Source organism: Pseudoliparis swirei, chromosome 14, assembly GCF_029220125.1.
Source record: "Pseudoliparis swirei isolate HS2019 ecotype Mariana Trench chromosome 14, NWPU_hadal_v1, whole genome shotgun sequence".
Taxonomy (NCBI): domain Eukaryota; kingdom Metazoa; phylum Chordata; class Actinopteri; order Perciformes; family Liparidae; genus Pseudoliparis; species Pseudoliparis swirei.
Genome location: NC_079401.1, coordinates 6,241,880 through 6,268,044, shown reverse-complemented (window position 1 = coordinate 6,268,044; position 26,165 = coordinate 6,241,880). Strand labels below are relative to the sequence as shown.

General features: G+C 50.7%; 1 protein-coding gene across 3 annotated transcripts in view; it reads left to right on the top strand.

The window, feature by feature from the left end:
* Positions 1 to 1,304: 1,304 nt before the first annotated feature.
* The window catches only part of nrp2a (neuropilin 2a), a 52,153-nt gene continuing 27,292 nt past the window's right edge, over positions 1,305 to 26,165 (top strand). For 2 of the 3 annotated variants that reach the window (XM_056431008.1, XM_056431007.1), the window contains exons 1-5: positions 1,306 to 1,981; positions 9,870 to 10,047; positions 17,704 to 17,885; positions 24,283 to 24,513; positions 25,830 to 25,985. In XM_056431008.1, the coding sequence (XP_056286983.1) occupies positions 1,906 to 1,981; positions 9,870 to 10,047; positions 17,704 to 17,885; positions 24,283 to 24,513; positions 25,830 to 25,985 (823 nt within the window). In that variant the 5' untranslated portion in view covers positions 1,306 to 1,905. Of the gene's footprint in view, positions 1,982 to 9,869; positions 10,048 to 17,703; positions 17,886 to 24,282; positions 24,514 to 25,829; positions 25,986 to 26,165 lie in introns of all 3 variants that reach the window. The other variant, XM_056431009.1, reaches the window with a different exon arrangement.

Here is a 26,165-nt window from a genome sequence, read left to right as displayed (position 1 = left end):
AACAAAACCATACAAGAACAACACGATACAAGGCATCGGCAAACTGTCTTGCCCGCCCCCAAAGGCTCAGATTAGCCAATCACGTTGACGTCTGACAGCCGCCGCCGCACCCTCGGGCGAGAGGTGGGCTTAAAAAAAAAAAAGGAAGAAGACTTGACAGGCTGTAAGAAAGCTGCACGTTGATGGCATCTAGTCAACCTGTGGGGCTGCAGAGCGGCGGGGGGTGGGGGGTATGACAGTTGACGGAGGTGACAGGCAGACGGTGACACCCGGGCCTGTCACACAGCCCTCTGTCAAGGGCATATGGGGGTCTTTTTGTTGACTTTTATTTACAGCTCGTGGCTGTCATGGCTGAACAAGAGGATGAGGACTCCAGCGTATTATATTCTGCTGGCATAAGAGGTCAAAAGTGCACGAAGGAAAAAGGTGCGCTGTGTGTTCCGTCGCCCCCACAGTGTCCCCTTGCGCCCCCGACCTGGAGGAATGTACCTCCGCTCCAAATAAAGATGCCAGCGAGGACACATACTGTACCTCATTACACGGCCGGCCCCTTACATTACACGGTAACACAAGCCAGAGGCAGGGCACATGGGCTGGACGCTGGAGAGGCCTTTCTCAGCAGATTATTTTGGGACTCACGAGCTGTGTCATTACTCGGCCCGGCGCTCTGTATTTAGGCCGGTTGATTGCAGGGCAGACATTGGGCAGGGCCGAGGTGGTGGTCTCCCTCCGTTTGAGTCGAGGGCTCCGACATTGGCTGCTGGAGTTTTGATGTGTGTTGTGGTGAGAGGCGGCCTCGTGCCATGTTCTGCTGCGCTACCACCCCTTAACCTCGGTGCGAGACACTCCTCCCTGCCTCTCCCTCTCTCTCTCTCTCTCTTTCTGAGGGGTTTCACTCCCTCATCTCCCCCCTCCGTGTTCCTTTGAAGGCGGCCTCAGGAGGAGCTCTGCATCCTGGTTTACCATTACAATGTGTGGTATCTGTGGAACAGGGCATATCTGTGGGATCTTCTGAAAGAGAGAGGGGTGGTGGGGGGCGCGTGCACGTGCGCACCACCACCCCTCTCTCAATCTCTTCCTCCCCCTTTCTCTCTCTCTTTCTCTCTCCCTGTGATCAGCGACCTACGGGAGGGGGGCGGAGCCGAGGCGCGGTGACTGTAACGCGATAGCTGCTCAGCTCAAAAGCGCGATCACTCCAACACACACGCTCAGTAGACACGCCCCCCAGACGCGTCCACACGCTGGTCGGGTGTCAGCCTGAACGGAGCCGCTACCAGAGAGCGAAAGGCAGGCAACAGAGAGGAGCGGTGCAGCAGGAGGTGGCACGGTCTCTCTTCTTCTTTTTTTTTTGGAGAGCAAGAGCGCAACACCTTTTTTTCTAATTTATTATTCTGTGAGCATAACAAAAAGGCAGCCTCACTGACACTCGGACTCGCGCTTCTTTGAGAGCTGAGACTGTGGACGCGCTACTACCGACCCTCGTGTGCGCAAAATCCAGGGGGGGGGGAATGAGCGTCTCTCAGCCGGAGCTTGACGCACCCTGGAGCCGCTGTCTCCGGAGCGCGCAGACCGCCCGAAGCCTCCCGGCTGCGGAGCGCACGGCGTGTTGATCAAGGAGTTTGTTTGTTCACTACATTTTGGATGAGCTTGAGTGCCATCGCTCCGCTGAATGGACAGACTTAAAAGGCACATATAGTTCCACCCATGACATGTAGCTGGCACACAGTCTCCTCCACGAACGGTTTGATAAACGGGATTATTCCTGAAGTCTCGCTGCCAGCGGTGTTTGGGTCCAACGGGTGTGGATTTTTTTGTTTGGAGGAGGAGGAACAGCAGCGTATATATCCTCCGAGGTGGAAACATTATAAAGTTTAAAGCTCGCCGCGAGTTTCAACGTCAGCCACGATGGATTTTGAGTCGCCGCTGATTGGATTTTTAATGACAATGTGTCACCTGGCGTTGGGAGTCAGAGGCGAAGATGGTGAGTTTGAGTTACTTCTTTGATTCTTGACGCACGCGTGGTCGGTCCGTCTCCACCAAAACACGCCAAATGGAACATAAATACTGTTGTAGCGTAAATTTGGTTTCATCTGGTTCCACTATTAGTTGAGCCATGTATTTGTCAGGAGATCCCTGTCATGTGTTTCACATTATTTAAATAATAGCCTGCAATGTAAAGACATCCCAATGTTGTCTTGGTTTCTTATATATTTATTTTCTCTAAATATGGGAGACGTTGAGAAATGGTCATGCGTGTGTGTGTACACATATATGTCTATGTACACACACACACACACATATATATATATATAATTATACATACATATAATATATATGCGTGTATATATAAATATATATATATATGCCTGTGTATATATATATATATATACATACACATGCACATAGACATATATGTGTGTACATATATATATATATATATATATATATATATATATATATAGTGTCTGTGAACAACCATGATTACTTTTTTTAAATTAAAGACCATTACAGTGCCAGCTGCTTGCTACAGGTTTAAAACTAAAGAACATAAAATATTTAGAGGAAGGAAACAGTTATATGTCCCAGCTCGACTGGGAGCTGCTCACTGGACTGAGCAGGAGCTGATTATATGCATACATCACATTGTTTACTCCCTTGTTTTTATGTGATTTAATTATTCATCAAGGGAAACAAACAAACAAACCTGTGCTTGATTAAAAAGCGTCCTCACATCCGGATGAGAACACGTTTTAGGAGCACGCTGCACTATCACCTGCTATTTTATGAATGCTCATGGTGGACCAAGAAACCGTGCGTAAAAGCAACAGTGTCATCGTCGGATTCCCATAATAAGACCGTAATCACCACCATTATACGCATTATCTTCCTCAGCCACCACACGTCTGCCCTCCTTCATTATCTGCTCGTGCTCCTCGGGGTTGCGGTGCTGAGGGCTGAGCTCCGGCAGCTCCATGAAGGCGGCGGCGCACCGTCGCCTCCTCCTCCTTCTCTGTGCGCTCTCAGCAATCTTCTAACAATAAGCAGGGAGATTATAGAGCGGGATGAGCCGCAGAATAGCAGCCTTGCAACTGGTCGGAATTCAGAGCCTTGCTTTAAGGCACTTCAACAGAGATAATTCTACCCGTGACGCACGGACACGGCGCAGAGAGAGAGAGCGCGAAGCTCAAGTCGGAAACAGCGCCAAATGTGTTTAGAAGCCTCATTAAATGTGGATTTAACACCAGGCAGCACATGTCCACCTGGTGAGACGATCACAGAATCGCAATAATTTATTTGTGCTTCAATTATTTCGACCATGCATGTGCGGGAGGATGGTGGGGAATGGTTGTCTGTTGGGGGCCACCATGCAGAGTAGTGCCGCCAACCGTGGGATGACACATGGCCTTTAGCTCACGCGCTAAACTCCTCGCACTTTTGTTGATTTTATACGGGGGGGCTCTCACAGTTGATATTTCTCTAAAGTGGATGCGCGTTTTTGAAGTTTTTTTTGCGCACAATAGAGAGTAAACACAATGTTTCTGAATGTGTGTGTGTGTGTGTGTGTGTGGGGGGGGGGTGGGGTGGATTACACTCCATCCTGCTTATTCTCTCGTTTATAACAGAGTAATCAATTGATATGACACACTGAGTGTGTAAGACGTGTGGCATCCGTCTACATGTGGCCGGAGTGTTCCTCTCCACCAGGGGGAGAGGAGGCTGGAGGGGGGGGGGGGGGGCGTGACGCACAGCTCCTGATCCCGCGTGGACCGCCGAGTCGTTGCAACACCACCCGCTCTGTTCACGTCACGTGGGCGCTCCCTCTTGTTTAGGCTACTTGTTGTAAACAGGACAGTCGGCTCAGCCATCTCTCTCGATGTCTCTGCGTGTTTGTGTTTCATGGCTGCCTCTGTACCCCTTGATCAGAGACAGATGTGGGCCTCTTGGCAGCCACCATGAGGCAAGCGAGAAGCTATCTCTCTCCCACCCCTCTCTCTCTCTCTCTCTCTCTCTCTCTCTCCTTCCCCTGCCAAGACACTGCACCACATGCCCCTGCCTCTATGCTCCCCTCAAGAGCCACATTACACACAGATGCCAGAGGAAAGAGAGACTGAAGGGGAACAGAACGGAGACAGAACGGGGAGGTTCAGAGAGGAGGAGGAGGAGGAGGAGGGTGCAGCCGAGGCCGAGAGAGAGAGACAGTGACTGACTGCAGAAAAGAATGGAAGTAAAGCTAAGGCGCAGAGAATCCACCGGGTCTTAATGTGAAGAAACAGAAGGGAGCGAGGAGGAGGAGGAGGACTTAGGGGGAGGTGGATTGTGCATCAAGAGGGAAAAGGGCGACATCAAAGCACACATGGGGTCACGCAGTTAAAAGGGCACGGGATTTAGAGGGAACACACGGGTCCGTGCAGTGACACCCGTCTGGTGTGACAATGCGGTTAGAAGTGCAGTGTGTCGACCATTTAGGAGAGCGGACTGTTCCAGAACGGAATCGAAGCGCGCTGGCGTGACATTAAAGGTTCCTGCTCCTGGTGATCGGCTCCATCTGGTCGGAGCAGATTGGTTCATTTCCAGTAGCGAAAATAAAAAAGGGTTTCTCTTTTCTGTTTTTTAAATATATATATATTAAAAAAAAGACAATGTTGTGGAACAAAATGATGCACGCCCGAGGGGTAAACCTCGGTGGTCTGAAAGGTCGACGACCCATGAGAGATGCACTTCCAGCTGTTCCCCTGCGTGGCGGCGTCCTCATGTGGAACGGGGAAGGTCCCCATGGCTGAGATCCTCCATCCGGAAAGGACTTCCAATCCACTTGTACTGTAACCACAAGAGTTTGACTCGGTGACATGTGCATCAATTATTCCAGACCACGAGCATTACTATTCAGGCCATTAGGCATCTCATTTGCATGTTTATTGAGCGGGGCGCTGTGCATCCTCGCCCACCTTTTGACTTCCTCCAGAGTTGGCTTTCTATTCTTTTTAAATCGTTTATTTTTCCAAATGTCAAATGTTAAGTCCTGACTCTGACGTTTGGATCTTCTTTGTTGGTCTTTTTTAAACGGTTCTCTATTTGTTTTATGCCATCGCCCTTTTCTCTCTCTCTCCCCCCCCCCCCTTTAATTCTTTGCATTTCCCTGAGTTTTAATCGGCCTCGGTCTCGGGAGGTGTCAGCTGTGAAAACAAGGTCACCCATTAGCATTCATAGCCAAAGACAAACCGAGCGGCCCCGTTCAATACCGGGCAGGTAGGCCCCGCCGCACTTGGAGGTGAAATTAGAAAACAAGACCCCCATAAATAAAACAGAGCCGGGTCTTTCACGACGGCACATTAGCCACACAGGGAGGGTGAGGGGTGGGGGGTCTTAACGGGCGCCCAGGGACAGGTTTAGATGGGAGCTGGAGGGGGTTAGCATTGTCAAGAGGCAACACGTTTAAAATGTTCTGTAATTCACGAGCGGGGTTAAAGAGGAAAAGGGCAATGGGGTAGGGGGGGGGGGTGAATTAAAAAGAAGCTGCGCCATAAGAACTGCAATTCTCTCGCAGAAAGGTTTTTTTCTAAGCAGTCGGTTCCACTGAAAGTCGACATCCTGTAAGGTGGGATGGAGGTGGTGGTGGGGGGCAACAATTTACCAAGAGTACTCTTGCAGCAGATCCCCCCCCCCCCCCGCTGATGGTGGGCTCTCAGCCGTTTCCACTCTATCTTTTGTGCAAAGTGCCTCGGCTGTGCAGGTTCGAGACAAAAGGAGCACACGGCGGAGGGAGAAGAGAGACATGATACTGTCGTCACCGTCAGTCAGGTAGCCCCCCCCCCTCCCCCTCCCCCTGCAGGCCCCAGCAACCATCTGTTTACTCTCCATTGATCCATCGAACCATTGATCACCGTGGCCAGCGCTGTGCATTTAGCTGATTAGCACGGAGGCACTTATCCTGTTAGAGAGGAGGGGGAGGAGGAGGAGAAAGTAAAGGAGACACAGAGGGAGGAAAAGACAATTTGGGGATATTTATCTGCCTTTCATCTCACTTGTGATAGTTCTTAAAAGACACATTTAACGTTGGAACTCTTTTGTCTGTGAACGTTGTTGTTTGGTCCGTTTTTGTGTACGTTTCTTTTTGTATTGGACATTTTATGAGTGACAGGGTAAACTTGGACACTTTCAAGCAAGGACAAAATGTCCACTGTAGTATATTCTCAGGTGTGCCCCCCCCCCACGCACACACACACACACACACACACAACAAAAGCCACGAGTATGTCAATACAAATAAAAGAGGGCATTTTGGTGATATTTAATCGTATATATATATCAGAGGATTTTTTCTGCCTCTCCTCTCAATCGCTCTCCCTCGCCCTTCCTCGTCCTTCCTCCCCATCTTCCTCATCCTCTTCCTCTTCCGGGGGTCCAGTGTGGAACGGGTGAGATTAAAAGCAGCCAGAGAGAGACAACCCTTACTCTTGACTGAATGGATGAGTGCGGCCCACTCTCCCCTCTCATTCCCTCACTCTGGGCAATAGCACTTTTTAATTAAGGTGGGTGGGTGGGGTTGTGGGGGTGGGGTGGGGGGGACACACAGGAGGAATGATGGAAGGATTTATCAGCGCCTCTCCTCACACTCGCAGCTTATCCCAAAGCGTGACGCCATACTTCTCCCGATAAGGCGGCTAATAGAAATGAGAGCGTGGGGCGTGCACACACACACACACACACACACACACACGCACAGAGCGCGAGCTAAGACATGCAGACATATGCACATTTCCCCAGATAATGAAGATAAAGACACTCGCCGCTCATACAAAGAGACATCTCCTGGGTTTGACTTGATCTGGAGAGACTAGAAAATGTGTGCGCACAAATCTCACTTAACATTAATTTCTTTGACAGAATCTGCAAACAATTGACAAACACACACACACACACACACGCACACACATAAATATAATATTTCTACCGCATTTCAGTTTCATCCGGAATAATACTGGAAAAACACGCTCGCCCTTACATACAGTGTGTACACACATAGTGGTGACATTGTTCACATGTAGCCTAATAGAAGTTTCGTCCCGCATGGTAGAAACATATGTGGGGTTTGTGTGTGTGTGTGTGTGTGTGTGTGTGCAGACAGATTGGCTCCTCTAGTAGAAGAGACAGTGTAATTCATGAAGCTTGCTGGCAGCTCCTGAGTGCTTCCTCTGTGTTACTCATCCAACACCACAAGTTCTGTTCTCACCGAGACATTCTGCTTAGCAGTGGAACACACACTCACTCACACACACACACACACACACACACATGTCGTTTACATATCCATATCCAAGCAATTAAGAAAAAATAAACACGATAAACAAATCTTCTCATTCATTTAGAACACATATAGTGCTGCTGCTCTCACACACACACACACACACACACACACACACACACACACACACACACACACGCTGCCAGTGCTAGTGTGTGTGTGTGTGTGTATATGTGAGAGCTGACTGACAGAGGTTTCCCAGTGGGGTCAGTGTCTACAGGGAGCTGCTGGATAGTAGGCATGTCTTAATGAGGCTCGTCAGGCTCTCTGCACACACACACACACACACACACACACACACACACACACACACACACACACACACACAGTCCCTTTGCTTCATCTCTTTTCTCACTCACTGCATCCTTCTCTCTCTTCCTCACCCTCTGTATTTTGCCTTCCTCAACACCTTTTGTGGCCACCCTCCCTCTCTCTCCACCTGTCACCCCCCCCCCTCTCTCCCCCTCTCTCTTCCCACCTAGGTCCTCGCACCCGCCCGTCGTACTTCAACCCCACCCACCGCCTTCACCCTCGCGCCCGTCCGATCAATCTTTCCCCTTCTTTCTCAATCCATCTTTTATCCATCGCCTCGCTGTCTCTCTCCTCTTCGTTCAATCCTCCTCTCCCTCTCTCCCTTTCATCTCTCCCTCCCTCCCCCCCGCTTCTCTCACTTCCACCCCCTCTTCATCCTTCCCGGAGGCCATTGAATGGGCAGCTCAGGGGGAAAAAAGTGTTGAGGCTGCAGGATCCCCCCCCCCCCCCCCAAACGGCTTAATCTGCCACGGCTCTGCGTGCCGATAGCCTCCTGCACACCAGTGTGTGTGTGTGTGTGTGTGTCATTATTTGCCATCCCTTCTATCATTTTGAAATCTTTCAGTGAGCTGCTTTCCCCACCTCTCTCGGCCCCTGTGATTGACAGGCCCTCTTCATGTATTCAGATGTGTGTGTGCGTGGGTGAACGTTTGAACATGGAGCTACGGCTGTGCGTGTGTGTATATGTTATATATATATATACATCAAAAGGCGTGGGTTTGTGCATCCCCCATACGTGACTTCGCATGTGCACACGTATAGCCGAGCTTGCGTGTATCTACGTGCACGCTCGTGGGCGTCGGGAGTCGTGCACTCTCATGAAATCACCGGCAGCTGTGCGTGCGCCGTGTGTGTGTGTGTGTGTGTGTGTGTGAGTGTGGGCATCGCTCCTCTCCGGCAACAAAGTGAGGAAGCCATCAAATGTCAGAGAATCTTAAGTGTGCCTTTTAAGCACAATGGGCGGTGGAAATGTCAACACTTGAAGGGTCTATTACACTTCAAGCCTTCGGTGCTGTTTCTTTTCTTCTTTCTTTCTTCTCCCCCAACACACACACTTCCTTTATTGATGCTTCCACAGACATTTGAAAGAAACAGGTAGGAATATCAACCCATTTCTGTCAAGAATAGATGCATCTCAGTGGCTGAGTGGTTAAGCCCACCATTTGCCGGTGGATGGTTAATGGCAGTAAACCATCGGCTTTGATATCGCCGCTTCCCTTCCTCAATATGTTGTTTTCCTTATTCACCGCCTACGATATGAAGACAACGTTTGTCTCTTTCAGTTCATTATCACAAAGTTCATTACATTTCGAGATCCCCTGGCGCATCAGCAACCGCACGCATATACAGCGGTAGAGCTACTCCCCCCACTGCTGTTGTCATGGACAGCACGTTGCTCCTATGCCTCCGTAGAGAATAATAACGCCTGCAAATCCATCGCAATTGCAAGAGTAATAAAAGAATAATTGTGCACAAAATACATGTTTTTTTTATTAATGAATGTGCATGTGAGTCGATGTGTTTCGCGTGTTTGTGGGAGATAACGTGAAGGGGCGAGAGCCGCCCGGGCAGAGAATAGGGCCTTTGTTGCCCGCGCGAGCTTCTCATTACAGAGTCGGGGTGGCCCCCCAGAACCCCGCCAGACAGGCCGTCTGCGTGTCACTTCCTGTCGGAGCCTGCCGAGCGACGCCATTGGCAGGCTATTGTTCCTGGGAGAACGTGATAGGATCAGGGAATGTGTCCTAATGTTTGCAGATTGGCTTGCCGGAGCAACAATTACACTTGGTGAACGCTCCCGACGGGGAACGAGAGAGAGATAAGAGCCTGGGTGTGGAAGAGGGGGGGGAGGCTCTGTCTGTGTGTGTGTGTGTGTGTGTGTGTGTGTGCGCGTACACAACAAATGCAACATTGATGATCTGTTATTGTTTTAATAGCTTACCCATGTGGTCCCACTGGCATTGAGAAGCCACAATGGAGACGTTTTTTTTCCAATTTCCTCCAAACCGGCGGAACTAAATTGCTTTCTTTGTTTCGCCGCTCATTTGTTGCTCATCACATCTTCACACAGAGAGAAACGAGATAAACGGAGGACCGTCCTCTGAGTCACCGCCGTTTACTGGGGGGGATTTAAATGGCGTGACGGGTAAATGACAGATGTAGAAATGTGTGTCTTTTAAGCGTAGAATCGTACTCAATGCACTGAATTCAACAATCTCTTAACTGTGCCCCGCCCCTTTTCCGTCCCCCCTCACAGTGCCGGAGTGCGGCGGCGTCTTCGATGCCAGTGAGGCCGGTTACATCACCTCCCCCGGTTACCCACTGGAGTACCCGCCTCACCAGATCTGCCACTGGATCATCACGGCGCCGGAACCGTCGCAGCGCATCGTCCTCAACTTCAACCCGCACTTTGAGATAGAGAGGCTGGACTGCAAGTAAGACGATGGGGGGCGGGGGGGTAAAGATGGAGTCATGTCTGAACCCAAGAAGCCTTTCATGTGGTAATATTATTACGGCTAAATGAGGGTTTGTTTTGACATTTTCATTAGTATGCTGCAAAGGCATTTGCATCTCAAATAAGCAATTTCCTGTTAAAGCAAAGTTCCTTTTTTGGTGACATGACACTATTATTATTCACTGCCGGCGGTTTGGCCGGATGCCAAGCCGTTGAAACATTTTTCCACATTTTGACCACAACAGGTCGGTTCGCAAAAGAAATGTTAATTGTCGGCTTTCTGCAAAAACGCAGACCATTAAGTGGGTTTCCTTTTTGTGAAATTGTTATTTATGGCGAGCACACGAGCTCTTTACACACTCACACCCTCGCACACATCAGAGCAACCGTAGACGTTTGTTATCGTCCCTTCTACTGGCCTAAATGCCTTGCTCAAGGGCACGTCAGCTGCACGTCGCCTCCAGAGAGCAGAACCTGTTCCTCATCATCGTTTTCTCAACATCTCATTCGCACGGAAATAACGATTTCAAATGTCTCACCGATGATGTCATGCGGTTTTTTTTTCAAAACGGTTTTCTTCTCATGCGGAAAGGATGATCTCATCAAAAAGTTCAGACACATTTTGAGAATTAATTTTTTTAACAACTATTCTTTTCTATCTGGGTTGTCTGTGTTTGGGGGCAGATGACGTGGATGAAGTGTGTGTGTGTGTGTGTGTGTGTGGGGTGGGGGGCAGAAAGAGAATAAACAGGGGAGGGAGAATGAAGCCCAGCTGTGTGCGACTGCGTTGGTCAGTTTCCTTTCTCAGAGAGATGAATAATCCAAATCACATGGCCTTCTATTGTTCCGGACCTCAGAGGAAGGAGGAGGAAGTCTTCGCTCTTTAATCCGCTTTCATACAACAGAGTCATGGAGAATGTTACACAATTCCCCCCCTTTGAGACTTCCCCATTGTCTTTTTTTAAAGTGAGCACAGACGAGATGTATCCGTTTAGTCGCTGCAGTTCCGTCCGTTCGCTCCTCCGGCCCTCCCTTCTCTCTGCAAATTGAAGATTCAATAATCCTTCATGGGTGGTTTTCTTTTTCGGCATTGTCCTCTGACAAAGCAATTTGTCTGGCCGGGATACAAAAAGAAAGTAACTTCCACTTCCACGGTGACATGAATAGCAGCTCGGGCGAGAAAAGGGTTCGGTAGTGATTGTCTATCGCGTTCCCGGAGCAGCGAGGCTGCCGAACGTTACTTTGATGTCTCCGGCTTTGTGCCTCTGTCGCCTTTTGTCGGGGAAAAAAAGGAAGGAAAAAAATGTCTCGTAATTATCTCCCCGGCAGTATGTTCCTTCGGCAATGCCGCTTTGACGCCGGCGTCAACACAGCGGCACGCCGGACTTCCCTTCCGCGGCGGCGGAGAGGCGAGCGGCTCAGCTGTTGATGAGCAGCGTGTGGAGCGGTGCCTCGCAGCCCCGAGGCGTGCAGGCCAGGAGGAGGCCGAGGGAGGAGGAAAGAAAACTGAAATTGCCTCCTTCGCGTCTCCTCTCCACAGAAGGTTTTTTTATTGGGATGATTTTTTTCCTTCTCTTTTACACTCGCCTGGAGGGACTGAGGCCTCGGCCTGCCCTCTAACACACACTCCCACTCAATCTCCCTTCATCCTGTGTGTGTGTGAGCATGTATGTGTGTGTGAGCGGCGTGGGTGGGGGGGAAAAGGCGTCTCCGAGTGAGTAACTGTGCAACCGTGGAAGTGAGCATGAGTTTGTAAGACTCCGCTTCCCTCTTCCCTCCATCCATGTGTCCGGCCTCCTTGTGATAAACCCCACTTTAAAGGAGGATCACGGCAACATGTATTTATGCATAACCTCTGGCACTAATGTGTTTGCCCTTCTGTGTTCAAGGAGGATGCATTTCCCTTTAGGACACGCAAATACGCAGCGGAAATAAGTGGAAAAAGCCAAAGTACGGCTCGATATCCTCGCTCTCTCCGCCGCGTGCGATGCTTTTTAGCCGGATTGATCCGAGGCCCTGGAGCGCTTTCTGCAAGCAGCTTCCTTTTTGTTGTTGTTGTTGCCTGTATGATTAGGCACGGCAGTGTGAGGGAGCAGAGAGTCGATTTCTGCTCGTTTTCACGGTCCTCGGCGAGGTTAGGGGGGGCGAGGGGAGCCGCGGGATTACGGGATTACGGAGCCGTGCGCTACCTGGAGGCCGCAGAGCGCCGCGGTATTTACGATAACGCGGTCATAAATATGGTAAATGGACGCGCGTTTCCAGTGGAGACGCTTCGAAAAACACACTCACGTACGCACTTATGCACGCAACCTGTCGGCGTAAGAGTGCTCATGAGCCATCATACCCCCCCTTGGGCACTTTGAGCCCGTATGAAACTGAGGAAAGTGCTCGGTCAGCACCGGCGAGGGGTCTGGACTCTGGCTAATTTTCCTGGCCAGCTGGTGATTTCCCCTCAGCGGGTTCAAACGGTCAGTACTCTGACGACGCAAAGGTAGAGCCAAACCGCGGCTACTGCAGCAATCAAATCCCAGCCTCACGCAGGCGCTCCGTGTCTGAGGTGGCACTTTAATTCAGGATTTCATTTCAGGGGGAGCCCGGCCGCGTGCCAAATAGCTCTTACCTCCAGGTTGCCAGCCGATTGATGTGAACTAAATGTAATAAAGGCTAGATGAAATATCAGGCCCATATCTCTAATGCAATCTGCCATCGCCGAGCCCCAGGATGCTACCTAGTGATACGCCAGCTGAACGATTCCGCCTCCCTCTCTTTGGCTTCATCTTCCTCCCGTTCTTGATCTATCTCTTTCCTCCCTTTTGTTCCTCCGTTCTCCCTCTCCTCTCGCCTGAGGAGGAGGAGGAGGAGGAGGTGTTTAGTTTTTTTACACGCTTGAATTAAACCTGCAAACAGAATCCCATATATATAAATATATATATACACGCGCCATAAACCTGTAGTCATTACGGAGGATGCATTTCTTCCGACGTTGTGGTTTTTATCTTCTCACTTATTTATTTGGTTATTTGTTATTGACTGCAGCCCGAGGAGGGAAGATTTGATGATTTAACTTTATAACTTTACACACACAGCCGTAACTCCCTTTGGAGCGGGACATGCCTGTTCACAGTGAGACGGAGCAACAACTCTGCTGTGTGCATGATATCACCCTATTACTAATACCCAGAGGGGGCGCAGAGAGGTGTGGGATCAATGTCTGTATTCCGCTTGTAATGGGAAATCGATAAATGATCACCGATTGGCCGGGGGGGAGAGAGAGAGAGGCGGGGATGACGACGACGACGACCGGGAGGGTGATGGTCGAGGAGGAGAGGAGAGGCGGATGAGTTGCCAGAGGTCACGACTGAAGGGAGTTGTTCAGGCTCTGATCCGTCAATACCGGCGTTTAGGACAAGACGATGGTCACCGGTGTCCGGCGGTCGTGACTGTTGCAGTTGTTGGCGCATTTAATAAGTAAGATGGGTGATTAAATGTTTACAGTCATTTCTAATGCTTTCTTTAATTACACGCGTTTGAGAAAAACGTCCGCCAAGTGGTACCGGCGGTGTCTGAATTCGGTCCGGATGAATTGCAGCAAATCTCAAAAAAGGATTTAAAATGCATCCAGCAGCGGGGTCACGGCTTCGGCTCAGACGGCAGTTATAATCTGATGTTTCGGATCGATGCTGCTCTCGAAGGTCCGGGGCCGAGCCCAGGCTGCCTGCGGTCAGCGGTTTGGCCTCATCCTTGTGTAAGTATGGCTCTGTGATGGACAGGAGGGGGGGCTGGGGTGGGGGGGTGAGGAGATGAGGAAGAGAGGAGTGCCATTTGTTTTGGGGGCGAGATTGAAGATGGCAGGCCCTGTCGATCTGCAGGGATTTCGCTCGCAGCATCTAATTAATATTTCAGAGGCACTTATGGTTTATTAGAGTCCCGATTGAGGGTGGGAAGAGTGGGTGGTACTGTGTGTGTGTGTGTGTGTCTACTGTTCACCCTGCGCCTTACTTTCTGCTTCTGTATCCATCACCAAAAGAAGCGACAGACGTTTCTTCATTGTTTACCGGATCGGGATCTTGTGCTCCGAGAGTGGAAAACACTCACTGGGAGGGGGGGGAACACACACACACACACACACACACACATGAAGCACAGAGGAACAGGCCTCAAGTGTGTGAGCACAGCCAAGTTTGGTTTGCTGATGTTCCCGAGCAGCTGTTGCTCTTTTATGGGCACAAACAAAATAAATCCAGACGTCCATGACGCGCCCACAGCGAAGTACGTGTCAATCCTTTGTGTCGTTTGATGCAACAACATTAAACACAAGCTAGTTTATTTTGCAGACAGACCTGCTTTTGTGTGTGCAGATTTCCCAAGAGCAAGAGTTATGAACCAGCGCTCACAGCAGAAAGAGTGTGAATACACATACTTACAGTGTATACTGCAGATGTGTACATACTCCGCGGTGAGGTGCCGATGCCTGCGGGGGACGTCCCTCGTCCCCGACAAACAGCAAAGGTGCGAAACGCAATTAGTTGTTTTGTCGGAAGGGGCGGAGTGATATATGAGAGCAGAGGGAGAGAAGACATGTCTGGACTGGTGCAGGATTACTGGCCCTTAAGGGGTTTTAGTTTCCTCAAACCCTCTCCCTCTGCACCAGCTATTCCCTATGGGCAAAATGGGGGGGGACCGGTGCCCCGTAATGGCTCCTTAAACACAGGGCCGGCCGTGCAGAGGCAGACAGACAGAAAGCAGGGAATGGATGGTGTCAGACGGAGTGGGCGGGGTGTGTATCAAAACAGCGATAATGGTATCTGGGCTGCGTGAGCGCGCACACGTGTGTGTGTGTGTGTGCGTGTGCACGTCTTCCCGGGGTCAGCGCGCGCACGAATAATTTATACGCGTGTGTGTCGTGGAATGCGGCGAAACGTGTGTTTTGAGAGAGGCAGACAGCGGGCTCTCACACGTCAGGCCCTCATGCATGTATTCATCAGAGCCCGGGGAGAGGCTGAGCGAGCAGGTCAATAATCACATCTGAGGAACGCTCACTCACTGACGCTAATCCACGACAGGAGAGAGCGAGGCAGAGGGAGGGAGACGGAGAGAGGGATAGAGACCCACTCCAAAATCAATTAAAACCTAATTAGGCGCTCGGCTCTTTCATCCTCGGCGTCGGCGATACGGACGTCGAGTGTGTGTGCGGAGCCGGTCGGCACATGTCGGAGTGTGTGTTTTCCCCGAGCGTGTGTCGGTTCCAGCCCGAAGCAGGCGTACTTAGGGAGAGCGGCAGCGGCTCTTCACAGGCTCACCGTGGGAGCTCGCCGCTAAAGCCTTCACGATCGCCTCCGTGACGCGGGACGACAGCCGAGACGCGGCGAAGAGGATCGGACCGCGGCTTCTGAGCTCGGTGGAGAAAGTGCTCCCCGGCACTACTTTCAGTCGCCCCGCAACCGTCACGTCCCTTTGACCGCTGGTGGGACGAATACACGACTGGCTTTAAGAGAAAGGAATGGCATCTGTCTTTGAATAATTCACAGCGTGTTCTTCCACGCCGGTGCACAGATATAATGCGAATTGGCGAAAGAGCACTCCAACGATTTCGTGTTGTGCACTTCCGTCGAGTCGAGGGCCTCGGGAGAAAAGGAACAGCGATCCTCGCCGCGGCGGAGGCAGATGGAGCCGCACTTTTAGTCAAAAATTATGCAGTTCCCACAATCCAACTCAAAACCACGGTTCCCGTCTGATAGATAACGCCCTCATCACTCGAGACCACATCACAAAGTCAGTTTACTGGTGGTGGCATTACAGGCTCAATGCAGCCTTCTCCCACTTAATCCTCACCTGGACATGTGCCACTTTGACCCAGATTAATGTGACTGGGATTATCCCTCCATCAGCAGTCTTAGTTGGAATGCTCTGTATGGGAATCAGAACACTGCAAGAGTGAGATAGCCCCCCCCCCCCCCCCCAAAAAAGAGGTTTAGTGACTCCGCTTAATCCACGTTTTATTCCGAGACGCCGCACAAAGGCAGTCTTAGTGCTTAGATGCCACAAATGAACACAGCTTCAAGCTGATTGGCTCTCAGATTTACCGACTGCTTTTCAGTTTGAGGAAGTCGAGAGTTTTCCCGTTCGAAAACCCCAAAAAGTGGATGAATACCCCGAGACGTCTGCGAAGCGTCTCCCGCATCAAAGGAGCCGTCGCAGTAATTAGTGAGACAACAGCGGCCCTGTTGTCTTTCTGACAACTTGTTTCACGTGATCTAATTGAGAGTGTGTTTGAGTGTGATGGGAGGGCGTCCTCTGTGGAGCCGCAGGGCTCCTGTGGCGATGCAGTTAGTCACGCAGGGAATCACGAGGACATCTTTCACCACTGCGCGACTTGAAATACAATAACATGCCGATTTAGTCAAGAATGCAGGTTTCACACACGTACACTCTAAACGCGTGCTGACGATAAGAGGAAGAAAAGTGAAGGTTACCTTTTGAAATGATGGCTCGTTTAGGGAGAACGTTACTCAAGTAAAATACTGTGTGACTCACTTAGAACAGGACAGAGTTTTCCACAACTTCCAATGTTGTCACAACGCCACCCGTCTGAGGAATAAATAACCTTGTCAAGTAAGTGGAGGAGTAAACAGTTTCTCAGGAAGCAGCAGCTGGAGAACATGCATGGTGAACACCATTTAAATAAATACTGATAGTGATGCAAGGGCACTTTAACTGTAGAATAAGATTATATCATTCATTTGGCAGCAGTGTCATATTATTTATATTCTGTCTGGGACTGTGCCTGCTTGTGATAATGTGGGAGGAATGACACAGCGCTTTGAGCTAATTCTGGATCAGCCAGGTGGACTCTCTCTCTCTGGCTTTTTTTTCTGTTATACTCACACACACACACACACACACACGCAGGGACCTGACAGTTAAGAATTTGCTTTTCTCGTTTAGGGTCAGTTGGCGAGTCAAAGGTTATAACGAGCTGAGAGCTCAAGCATGTGAGAGGAAAAAAGCCCCCCGTCCCCCTGTCCTCACCTTTCCTCTCTCCGAGCCCTCGCCTCTTTATTTTTTCATAAGCTCCTCCGATCTATTTTTACGCCTCCTTATTAACGAATTCCTCCAGCTGTCCGTTGGCCCGCGTCCTCGCCTTCGGGTTGTGTGCTCTGTTGCAGAACGCGGCCCTCCTGCCATCTTGTTTTCCGTGATTCGGTGGATCCTGGGCCCCCGAGCCGACGTTAAAGCGATCCGGGTTTGCTGTTGCAACAATGGGCTGTAAGAGCTCCATTTATTGAATGCAGCTGAGGGGAAGGAGCACCAGAGCACTGGAGACGCGCTGAGAGCCACGTCTGTGGCAGATATATTTACTTGTGTGCTAATGTTGTGCTCCTGAAGGCTTTTCTTGGACACTGTGTATTCTGTCCTGAGGCTGAACTCTGACGGCAACACCTGTCTGTTTTTTTATTAACTTAGCTGGTTGCATAACCGCATAACTATCCATCTATGTTTATCCCCCCGGCATGCTCTCCTTTTATCCCTTCACCTCTCTTGATTCCTTCCTGCTGCGCTAAGCTCAGTGCAAACTGAAGATTGTTTGCAGCCACAGGAAATCACCCCTCTCTCCCTCTCTTTGTTGTTTCGCCAGGTACGACTTCATCGAGATCCGCGACGGGACTTCGGAAAATGCCGACGTTCTGGGTCGGCACTGCAGCAACATCGCCCCGGCGCCGATCATCTCGTCGGGGTCGTCCCTCCAGATTCGGTTCGTCTCGGACTACGCCCACCAAGGGGCGGGCTTCTCTCTGCGCTACGAGATCTTCAAAACGGGTGAGGCGCCTGGAACGGGATTGCCAGTTGAGAAAAAGACGTGTGTGTGTGTGTGTGTGTGTGTGTGTGTCTGTGTGTGTGTGTGTGGTTGGCTCATCAAAGTTTGCCTTTGTAATTTCATAGTTATGAAATGTGATTAATGATGTGTTACTTCTTGTTTAATAGTATTTGGTTATAAAATCAAATGGCTGTTCGCATTCATCTAAAACAAAGGAGTTGTCTGTTCAGTCCAGAAACCACCGTGACGTATGTCAGAGCTAGAAATGTGTATTTTATTCATTCAGAGGAGAACAGAGTGTTCAGAGACTCTCTTTGATTCATTGTTGTCTTGTTTCAATTTTACATTAGTCTGATCGGGATCGCGGCTCATTCATGTTGGAGTCATGTTACTTATTCTCCAGATGGAATCAGCTGCTCCGTGTTCCCAGTGTGGGCCGCGGTCCGCTGCTCGCCGCATGTCGTTAATCTCGCCGTCGAGAAGTATTCAGAGACCTTTGTGGGAAACACCCGTTTTTAACTTTTCCACAAACCACGCGCGAGGCTCCGCTGCGCATTAATGCTGGAGTTAATGATTTTGTCCCACGTCAATGGCCCGAAACCTGTGATCATTCACCCCGACGCTCCTGCAATAATTTACCTCGGCGGAGGCAGACGGCATATAAACAAAAAGTTAAAGAGAGAGGAGGGAAACGAGTGCTTTCAAGGCGCCCGAAAGCACGCGAGGAATGCGTGTTTAATTTGAGTTGGAACCGTTTCTCCTGGGTAGATGAGGAGGGGGGAGGAAGTTTCAAGGCAACTTGGAGTTGGACTTGCGGTTAAAGGTTTATGGGAAGAGGCGGCGGCGAGGAGATTGATGGGGACGAGTGTGCGCCGAAATGGAATTTTTCTCTCGGTCGTGGAAGTGCTCGAGGTGAAGTGCACGTTGCAGGTGAGGTCGTGGCGGCAAGTGTGTGTGTGTGTGTGCTGGTGTTGGTGACTAAGTGTGTGTGTGGGGAGGGGGGAGTGGGAGGTGGAGGGAGGTAGCAGGTGAAATGGTCTGATGGCCTTGAGGCTGAAGTGAGTTACCTGAGCCGCCATTTAATGAGATCTACGTCTTTAGGACTCAACATTAATCTCGATTTGATAAACAAGGGTTTCAATCGAAAACAGGAGTCGGGATTCACGGAGCACGGAATAAAATAAACCCGCTTTCATCCGACGCAGAGAGCTCTGAGGTGTCACCTCCTACCTTTGAGAAGTATTTTGGGTTTTGTGTCAAACCCAGATGTGACTTCTGAGCTCCGTTACCAAGGCCACCTGCTCGAACCCCGACGATGCAATAATGTAGATTGTATCTGCATCACACACACACACACACACATTGACAGGAATAGAGGGGGGATGCGGTTGCCATGGCTTTAACAAGATCCTGGTATAAATTCATGGGGCATAAGAGAGTGTGCGTCGCTGTGCGAGCACATGTAGGTGTCACTCGCTGCGTGTGTGGGTGGTTCCACTCTGCCTGTTGTGTGAGATTCTGTCCGTCCTTATGGATGCGGAGGCGGAATTATAGATGCACATGTGTGTGTGTGTGTGTGTGTGTGTGTGACGGGGGTGAGATATCGGGGTGAAGCGAGATATAGACTGGCAAAACAAGAGTGAGTCAGAGAGTGAAAATGCACTCAGGATGCGTGATTGAGGCCATGTGTTAATTACGGCGTCCCCGGCGCCCGCGCGCTCTCTCATCAGAGCGGTTTGTCTTGCCGTGGCGGGCCGGGGCCACGGGTCTCCTCTGAACACGGCGTACGGCTTCAGACGGGCGCTGCCTCGCCGTGTTTATTCCACCGGAGTGGAAAGTAATTGCACCGCCGTGACTTTAACCCGCGTTAATGGATTTCAGTGGAATTTCCGCGTGCCAGTAATTACTGAGCGGGAAGACTTTTACTGAATTACGAGTGGATGCAATTTGAAGATGTAAAAAGAGCGAGGTTTAATCCTAGATCGCACATGTTTTTGGGGCAGTGTGCAGTGGGCGATGTGTGTTTGTGTGTTTTTAAAGGGTGCGACCGAGCAGAGATGGAAATCTCGGCACGCAGCTGGGGGACGTGTTCAGCTTCCTTCCGATATTAAACAGACAGTACAGCGTTGAGTCCAGGCTGACCCCACCACACTGTCTGGGAGGCACACTGTGTGTGTGTGTGTGTGTGTGTGTGTGTGTGTGTGTGTGTGTGTGTGTGTGTGTGTGTGTGTGTGTGTGTGTGTGTGTGTGTGTGTGTGTGTGTGTGTGTGTGTGTGTGTGTGTGTGTGTGTGTGTGTGTGTGTGTGTGTGTGAGCACGAGAGTAAGAGAGCCGCATATCTTGGCCTGTTTTCCGTACTATGAACTAATAATACTGCGGCTTGTTTTTGTTTTGTTCATTCAACCTTATTACATAAGCGGTGGCTGTAACAACTCGAGGGGTTTTTGATTTGGGAAAGCAATCTGTTTGTGTCAACGTGTGTGTGTGTGCGTGTGTGTGTGTGTTTGTGTTTGTGCGTGTGTGTGTAATGGGGTACAGTGCAGAGCGATCTAATTATTTTCAGCTTGGAGGAGTAGGAGTCAACCTTTGACTTGACATCCATCCTGAGCCTCCTCCACACTTCAGTGCACCACCTGAGGGGGGTCGGGGTGAGCGTCTGCCCCAAAACAACATCCACCAACCCAACCATCCACACACACACACACACACACACACAGTACACGTATGCCTTAATCCTGACATAGCTACACTGTGCACGCCTCCCCTCCTCCCCATTATTGTTGTGGCCTACTTTGCTCCTACTCATGCGTGCTTAACCCTTTATTCAGCCCCGACTACCCCCCCCCCCTCTTCCCTCCTCCCCCACGCCCCCATCCATCCCTCATACGCTTTCACTTGCTGACGCTGTTACCACGGCTACAGGGGGAAGACTTGCCGGGAAAGCGCCCAAAACCCACCACTAGCGCGGCGGGGGCAGATAACGTCGCAGCCAATCCCGAGTTAAGGCGCGGGGGGAGGAGGGGGGAGGAGAGAGCACCCCAGGGTGTTGGGTCTCCTCCGTGACCGCTGTCACGGCATCTGCGGGGTCACGGCGGGAGCGCAGCCTAAGGCAGCCCCCCCCCCCCCCCCCCGCCAAGCGCCAGTCACAACATTGGCCCTGTGTGTATTTCTGATGCCGTGGCGTTGATTGGAAGCCAAGCCTAGGGTCGGTGACGGCTGTTACCGTGTGGCCGAATGCCAAAACGCCGGATTCCATCGCGAACGCTGAAATAACACTCGAGTAATTAACGAGCGCAGGTAAATAAAATCCATCAACTAGTTAAATGTATGAGTCCGAAGAGTGTTTGGAACGGATCTTTTGGCGTTGGCTTTTTCCAGATTAAAGAAATGTGTGCGTTCCATTTCACACACATCGCATCAGGTCGATGTGAAGCTGCATTAGACTCACTGATGTCTCTCTGGGTCCATAAGAGAAGTCTTCTTCTTGTTCCCGGTGTTGTTTTTGTTGTTGCTGTGATTGTGCATTTTCCATCCCATCCCCACTGTGTAGCATGCCCCCCCCCCGCCCCCCGCTATTCACGCTCGCATAGCCCCTCCCCGCACGCACTCGGGGGACAACGTCTTCAATGGAAAGCTGGAAGTGCTCTCCAGCAGGGTTACACGAGAGACGGAGAGATCTGCGTGTGTCTGAGGAGCAGATTCATGTCAGATGGAGAGACGGGCAGGTAGAGGGTGGCGGGCGAGGTTTTGATGCGTACTGAAGAACGGGGGGGGGGGGGGGGAGCGATGCGCGAGGCGGCGACAAGGCGAGAGGTAAAAGACTGTCGCTGCTGAGGAGACAGGGAACGGAGGAAAGGAGAAAAGGATGAGAGGAGGAGGAGGAGGAGGAGGAGGAAGGAAGGGGGTTGACCTCACACAACATGTGGAGCTGCTATGACATCAAGCACTCATGTGTAAAAGTCGAGGGGTTTTCTACCCAGCAACTCGCCGCCCCCCCCCACTGACACGCTCACACCATGACCTCCCCCTCACTACCAGCAGCAGACGGCTCTCGCCAAATGGCAGCTCATGGTGCGACGCAAGCACCAACCCTTAAAGCTTAAGGCAGGCGTGTGTGTGTGTGTGTGTGTGTGTGTGTGTGTCTGAGACATGGGCCGAGGGGTTGACGGAGGGAGGCGGTGACGGGCACTTGTTTTTGGCGTGTTCACGTGCTGTGAACTAATGAACGGAGAGAGAAGGTACTCATGCATACGCAGAAACCCACGGCGCACACGCAAATGCATGAACACACGCACGCACACCGCGGTGGCACGCGGTGGCGCCGAGTGTGCGAGGCGACCGCCGTGTGTGCGTTAAACTCATCGGAGCGGTGTGTTTGCAGGCGACGGAGTCAAGCTGTGCTCAGATTTAAATTTTTTGTACGGAAGACTCTGAACCGTGACCCAGTAAGAAACGAGGCCAGTGTGTTACTGGGTCTCATGCTCACTCTGATGCCATCAATCACGCCTTCGGACACACACACACACACACACACACACAGACAGACAGAGACTCTCCTACAGAGGGACAAACATGAGATGAAAGATATGCAAGGCAGACAAAATATAAGCACATTATATACACTTTTTGCTTTAATAGATTCATAACATACAGTATATGTCTGCTCCAACTCTAACTTTACACACACACATAAAACACAGACATTTTCCACAGAGAGGTAAAGTCAGTAGTGAAGAGATATCGCTTGCAGCTTCCAGTAAATTACCATCATATTTCAACATGCGTAGTTCTGTGTGTGTGTGTGTGTGTGTGTGTGTGTAGGGCTCAGATCATGAAGGCAGATGTTCTTTAACACGTGTGTGAAGATCTCATGCGTTTTTTCTCATGTCTGCATCTTCAGCCCGACGCACGGCAGACAGGTACACGCTCGGTACAACCGACGCCACGGCGGAGTGGAGGAAGACATGTGAGCCGATTGGCATTTTAAATAGAGAGAGGGGCGGGGGGGGAATACGACAAACGGAAGCTGTTTGAGAGCAGAAAAAAATAAAGCGACGGAGATATTGTACAGACAGTCTCCCGAGTTGTTTCCCCCCCTCTCCGGGCTCACTGGAGTCATCTCTCTACCGTTAACCAAGAGTAGACGGGGAGGGCCAGTCGACCCCTCGGCTTTTATAAGCCCGCCTGATAATTAGGACCGGTGCCTCGGAGGAATGCAGAGGTAGGATTGTGCTGTTGACGTGTCTGCACTCCTTAAACGCTGCTTTTTATGAATATGTATCTGCTTATCAAACGCAGCCTGGCACTTCTCTGAGACGACGGCGGATGCAAGCCCACTTTCCGTTTTTTGAAATCCCTCAAGTCTCTTCAACCTGGCCTCCCCCGTGCGCTTTTCGAACGCACTCGACGATGGGAAAGTTCAAGAGCCGACTCTTTTCCTCCTGCCGGTTACACGCGTTGCCGGTTGTGAGCGTCTTTGGCAAAGTAATTGATTTTTTTTCTACCTCGAGAAGTTCGGAAAGCCCCTGAAAGTGCGCGCTCATGATAAGCCAGAAGAGGTGCGGCGATCAGTTGGTTTAGGAAGGAAACAACCGCAGGCATTTCTGAGATGCAGCTCTGCGAAGACCTCATGAGAATCCTGCCGTCTCTAGAGCATCATTATCACGCACCGATATTTGGCCAAGCGTGGAAATAGATGGAGACACCGAAAGACGTACAACAAAACAGGATAAAGTGTTCACGGCCCGCGAGTAGAGACGTTTGAGGGCTGAGCGAATGGCCACGAGGTAGCCGGGGTTTGTGGCGCTCCCTCATTGATGTGCCGGTGCATAAACCCTCGGCCGTGACTCGGGCTCCCCGGTGGGCCGTGGAGCAGTGGCTGATGGGTAGATGATCTGAGCCACACAGCTGCCGCAGCTCAAGGTGAGCGGCCCAGGGCGCATAAATCTGCATGCATAATGAGGAGCCGCCGCAAAGGGCCCACTTAGAGCCATCACACAACGTGTGTGTGTGTGTGTAAAGAGTGTGAGAGATTATTCGTTTTTATAGAATAGCGCAGGGGTTCATCTACTCTCCTCTTTCAGGCTATCATATATATATATATATATATATATATGTGGCTGATTGGTGGCATACGACGGAGTAAAAGAGCTGCTCTCCCACAGCAGCGTTAGACACGCCCACTTGAGCATTTACTCACTATTTCCTCCTCTGTCGGTGATCATAAACGCGGTGTGTTTGTGCACTGCAGCCACAGCATGCTGTCAGTGACGAACGACTCTCCTGAACACCCTCTGCAAGTCAGATGGGATATGCGAGTGTGATCGATTGCTCGCTCCTGCACCTCCTCCTAATTTCACCGATTGCTTATTCCCTTCTAAACATCCTCTCATCCTCACAGGGTCGGAATTCTGCTTCCGCAACTTCACCAGCTCCTCCGGCGTGATCGAGTCGCCGGGCTTCCCGGATAAGTACCCCCATAATCTGGAGTGCTCCTACATGATCATCGCCCCGCCCCACATGGACGTCACGCTCACGTTCCTGACCTTTGACCTCGAGAATGACCCCTTGCTGGTGGGAGAGGGCGACTGCAAGTACGACTGGCTGGACGTGTGGGACGGCCTGCCGCAAGGTGAGGGAGCACACACAAACACACACACACACATCCTCATGGGGATATTACACACACACACACACACACATACACATGCATTACACTCTTACTCTGAACCCACACAGACTATCCTCCACATTCCCACATAGAAATTTGCAAACCAGTCTTCAATTTCCTGAGCTTTGATGTCAGCAGCCTTGCTTTACATTCCTCCACATTACATAGAGGAAACATTATTTCACACCGGGATTCTGAAAGTACCTCGGCACCCCTAAGGAGCAGCCCTTTCCCATGCCCCTCTTCCCTCTCCATAATAACACCCTTCATCACCCACTTGCTGTCCTCCCTGGCCTCCCTCCTTATCACCTAGCGCTTCCTTCCTCCCCCCGGGCGAGTGAGAGTCATGGCCACGATGAATATCAGCTCGTGTCCAATAGGAGGTGCGGAGCGTTGCGAAAGTGGCCTATCGGCCGAGATCAGGAAGTATCGAGGAAAAAAACATTTCAAGGGCTTTGATGGTGACCGCCACGGGGTGATGTTAGTTTCTGTGGGGCTGATGAAAATCTCATTAACAGTGGTGAGTGTTTCACTTCCCTCCGCTCTCTGGCTGACTTTCTCTTCTCCTTTTTTGTGAAACACGAAGCCGAGAACTCAGGATTTGTTCTAATTATTCTATTTCCAGTTGCTAAAAAGGGATTTAAAATTCCAATTATAGCCTTGAATTTTGGGGGTCTTTGACAGCTGAAAACAATGTCTGGCATTCAAAGTTGAGAATTAGGAGGAAATTAATGTGTAACCCAGTTCCAGTGAGGCGAGTCCTCGGGCATGAAAGAGGGAGACAAGACGGAAGGGTGAAGAGTTTGATGTCTGATGAGGAAGCTACTCTTGAGACTATTGTAATCCTCGCTACTGAGTTAGTGTGTGTGTGTGTGTCTGTGTGTGTGTATGCAGCTGATCCCTGGGCAGCTTGCTTCAAGGCAGGGATTCCAATCCCCCTGCTGGGCCCTGGCTGAGACACACATGGCAGATGGAAGGATGGACAGGAGAGAGGGAGGAATGATGGGATGGAGAAATGTGGGGGAAGCGTGCTGCGACCCATTAGACAACACTTACTAAAGCAGCGTGGCAACTGGAAAACCTGTCTTTCCCATTCCCTGTTCTCATTTAAAGTGGAAAAGACACACTGTGGCATCACAAAACCAAAACCAGATGCTACCCGGCTTTTCAAAATAAAAGCACAATCTGTTCCTGTCTTGGAGTTTTAAGAACTTTTAATGCACAATCACCTTTATTAGATCAATTTGATTCATGTGTGTGTATGTGTGCGTCTGCAGTGTCTCCTCTGATTGGCCGGTACTGCGGGACAAAGATCCCTCCGGAGATCCAGTCGTCCTCCGGCCTGCTGTCCCTCTCCTTCCACACCGACATGGCCGTGGCCAAAGACGGCTTCTCCGCCCGCTACAACATGACCCACAAAGAAGTCAGCGACTGTGAGTGCCAGATAACGTTTAGCGAATGTGTGTGTGTGTGTGTGTGTGTGTGCATAATGCTCTCTGCGTCGGTGTGTTTTCCTGTTGTCATCACCGCCTCTATTTTCTCCCGTTCAACAGTCTCTTATCTCGTCTTCCCTCCTTCATCTCTCACTCCTCTTACCCTCTCGATCTTTTCAG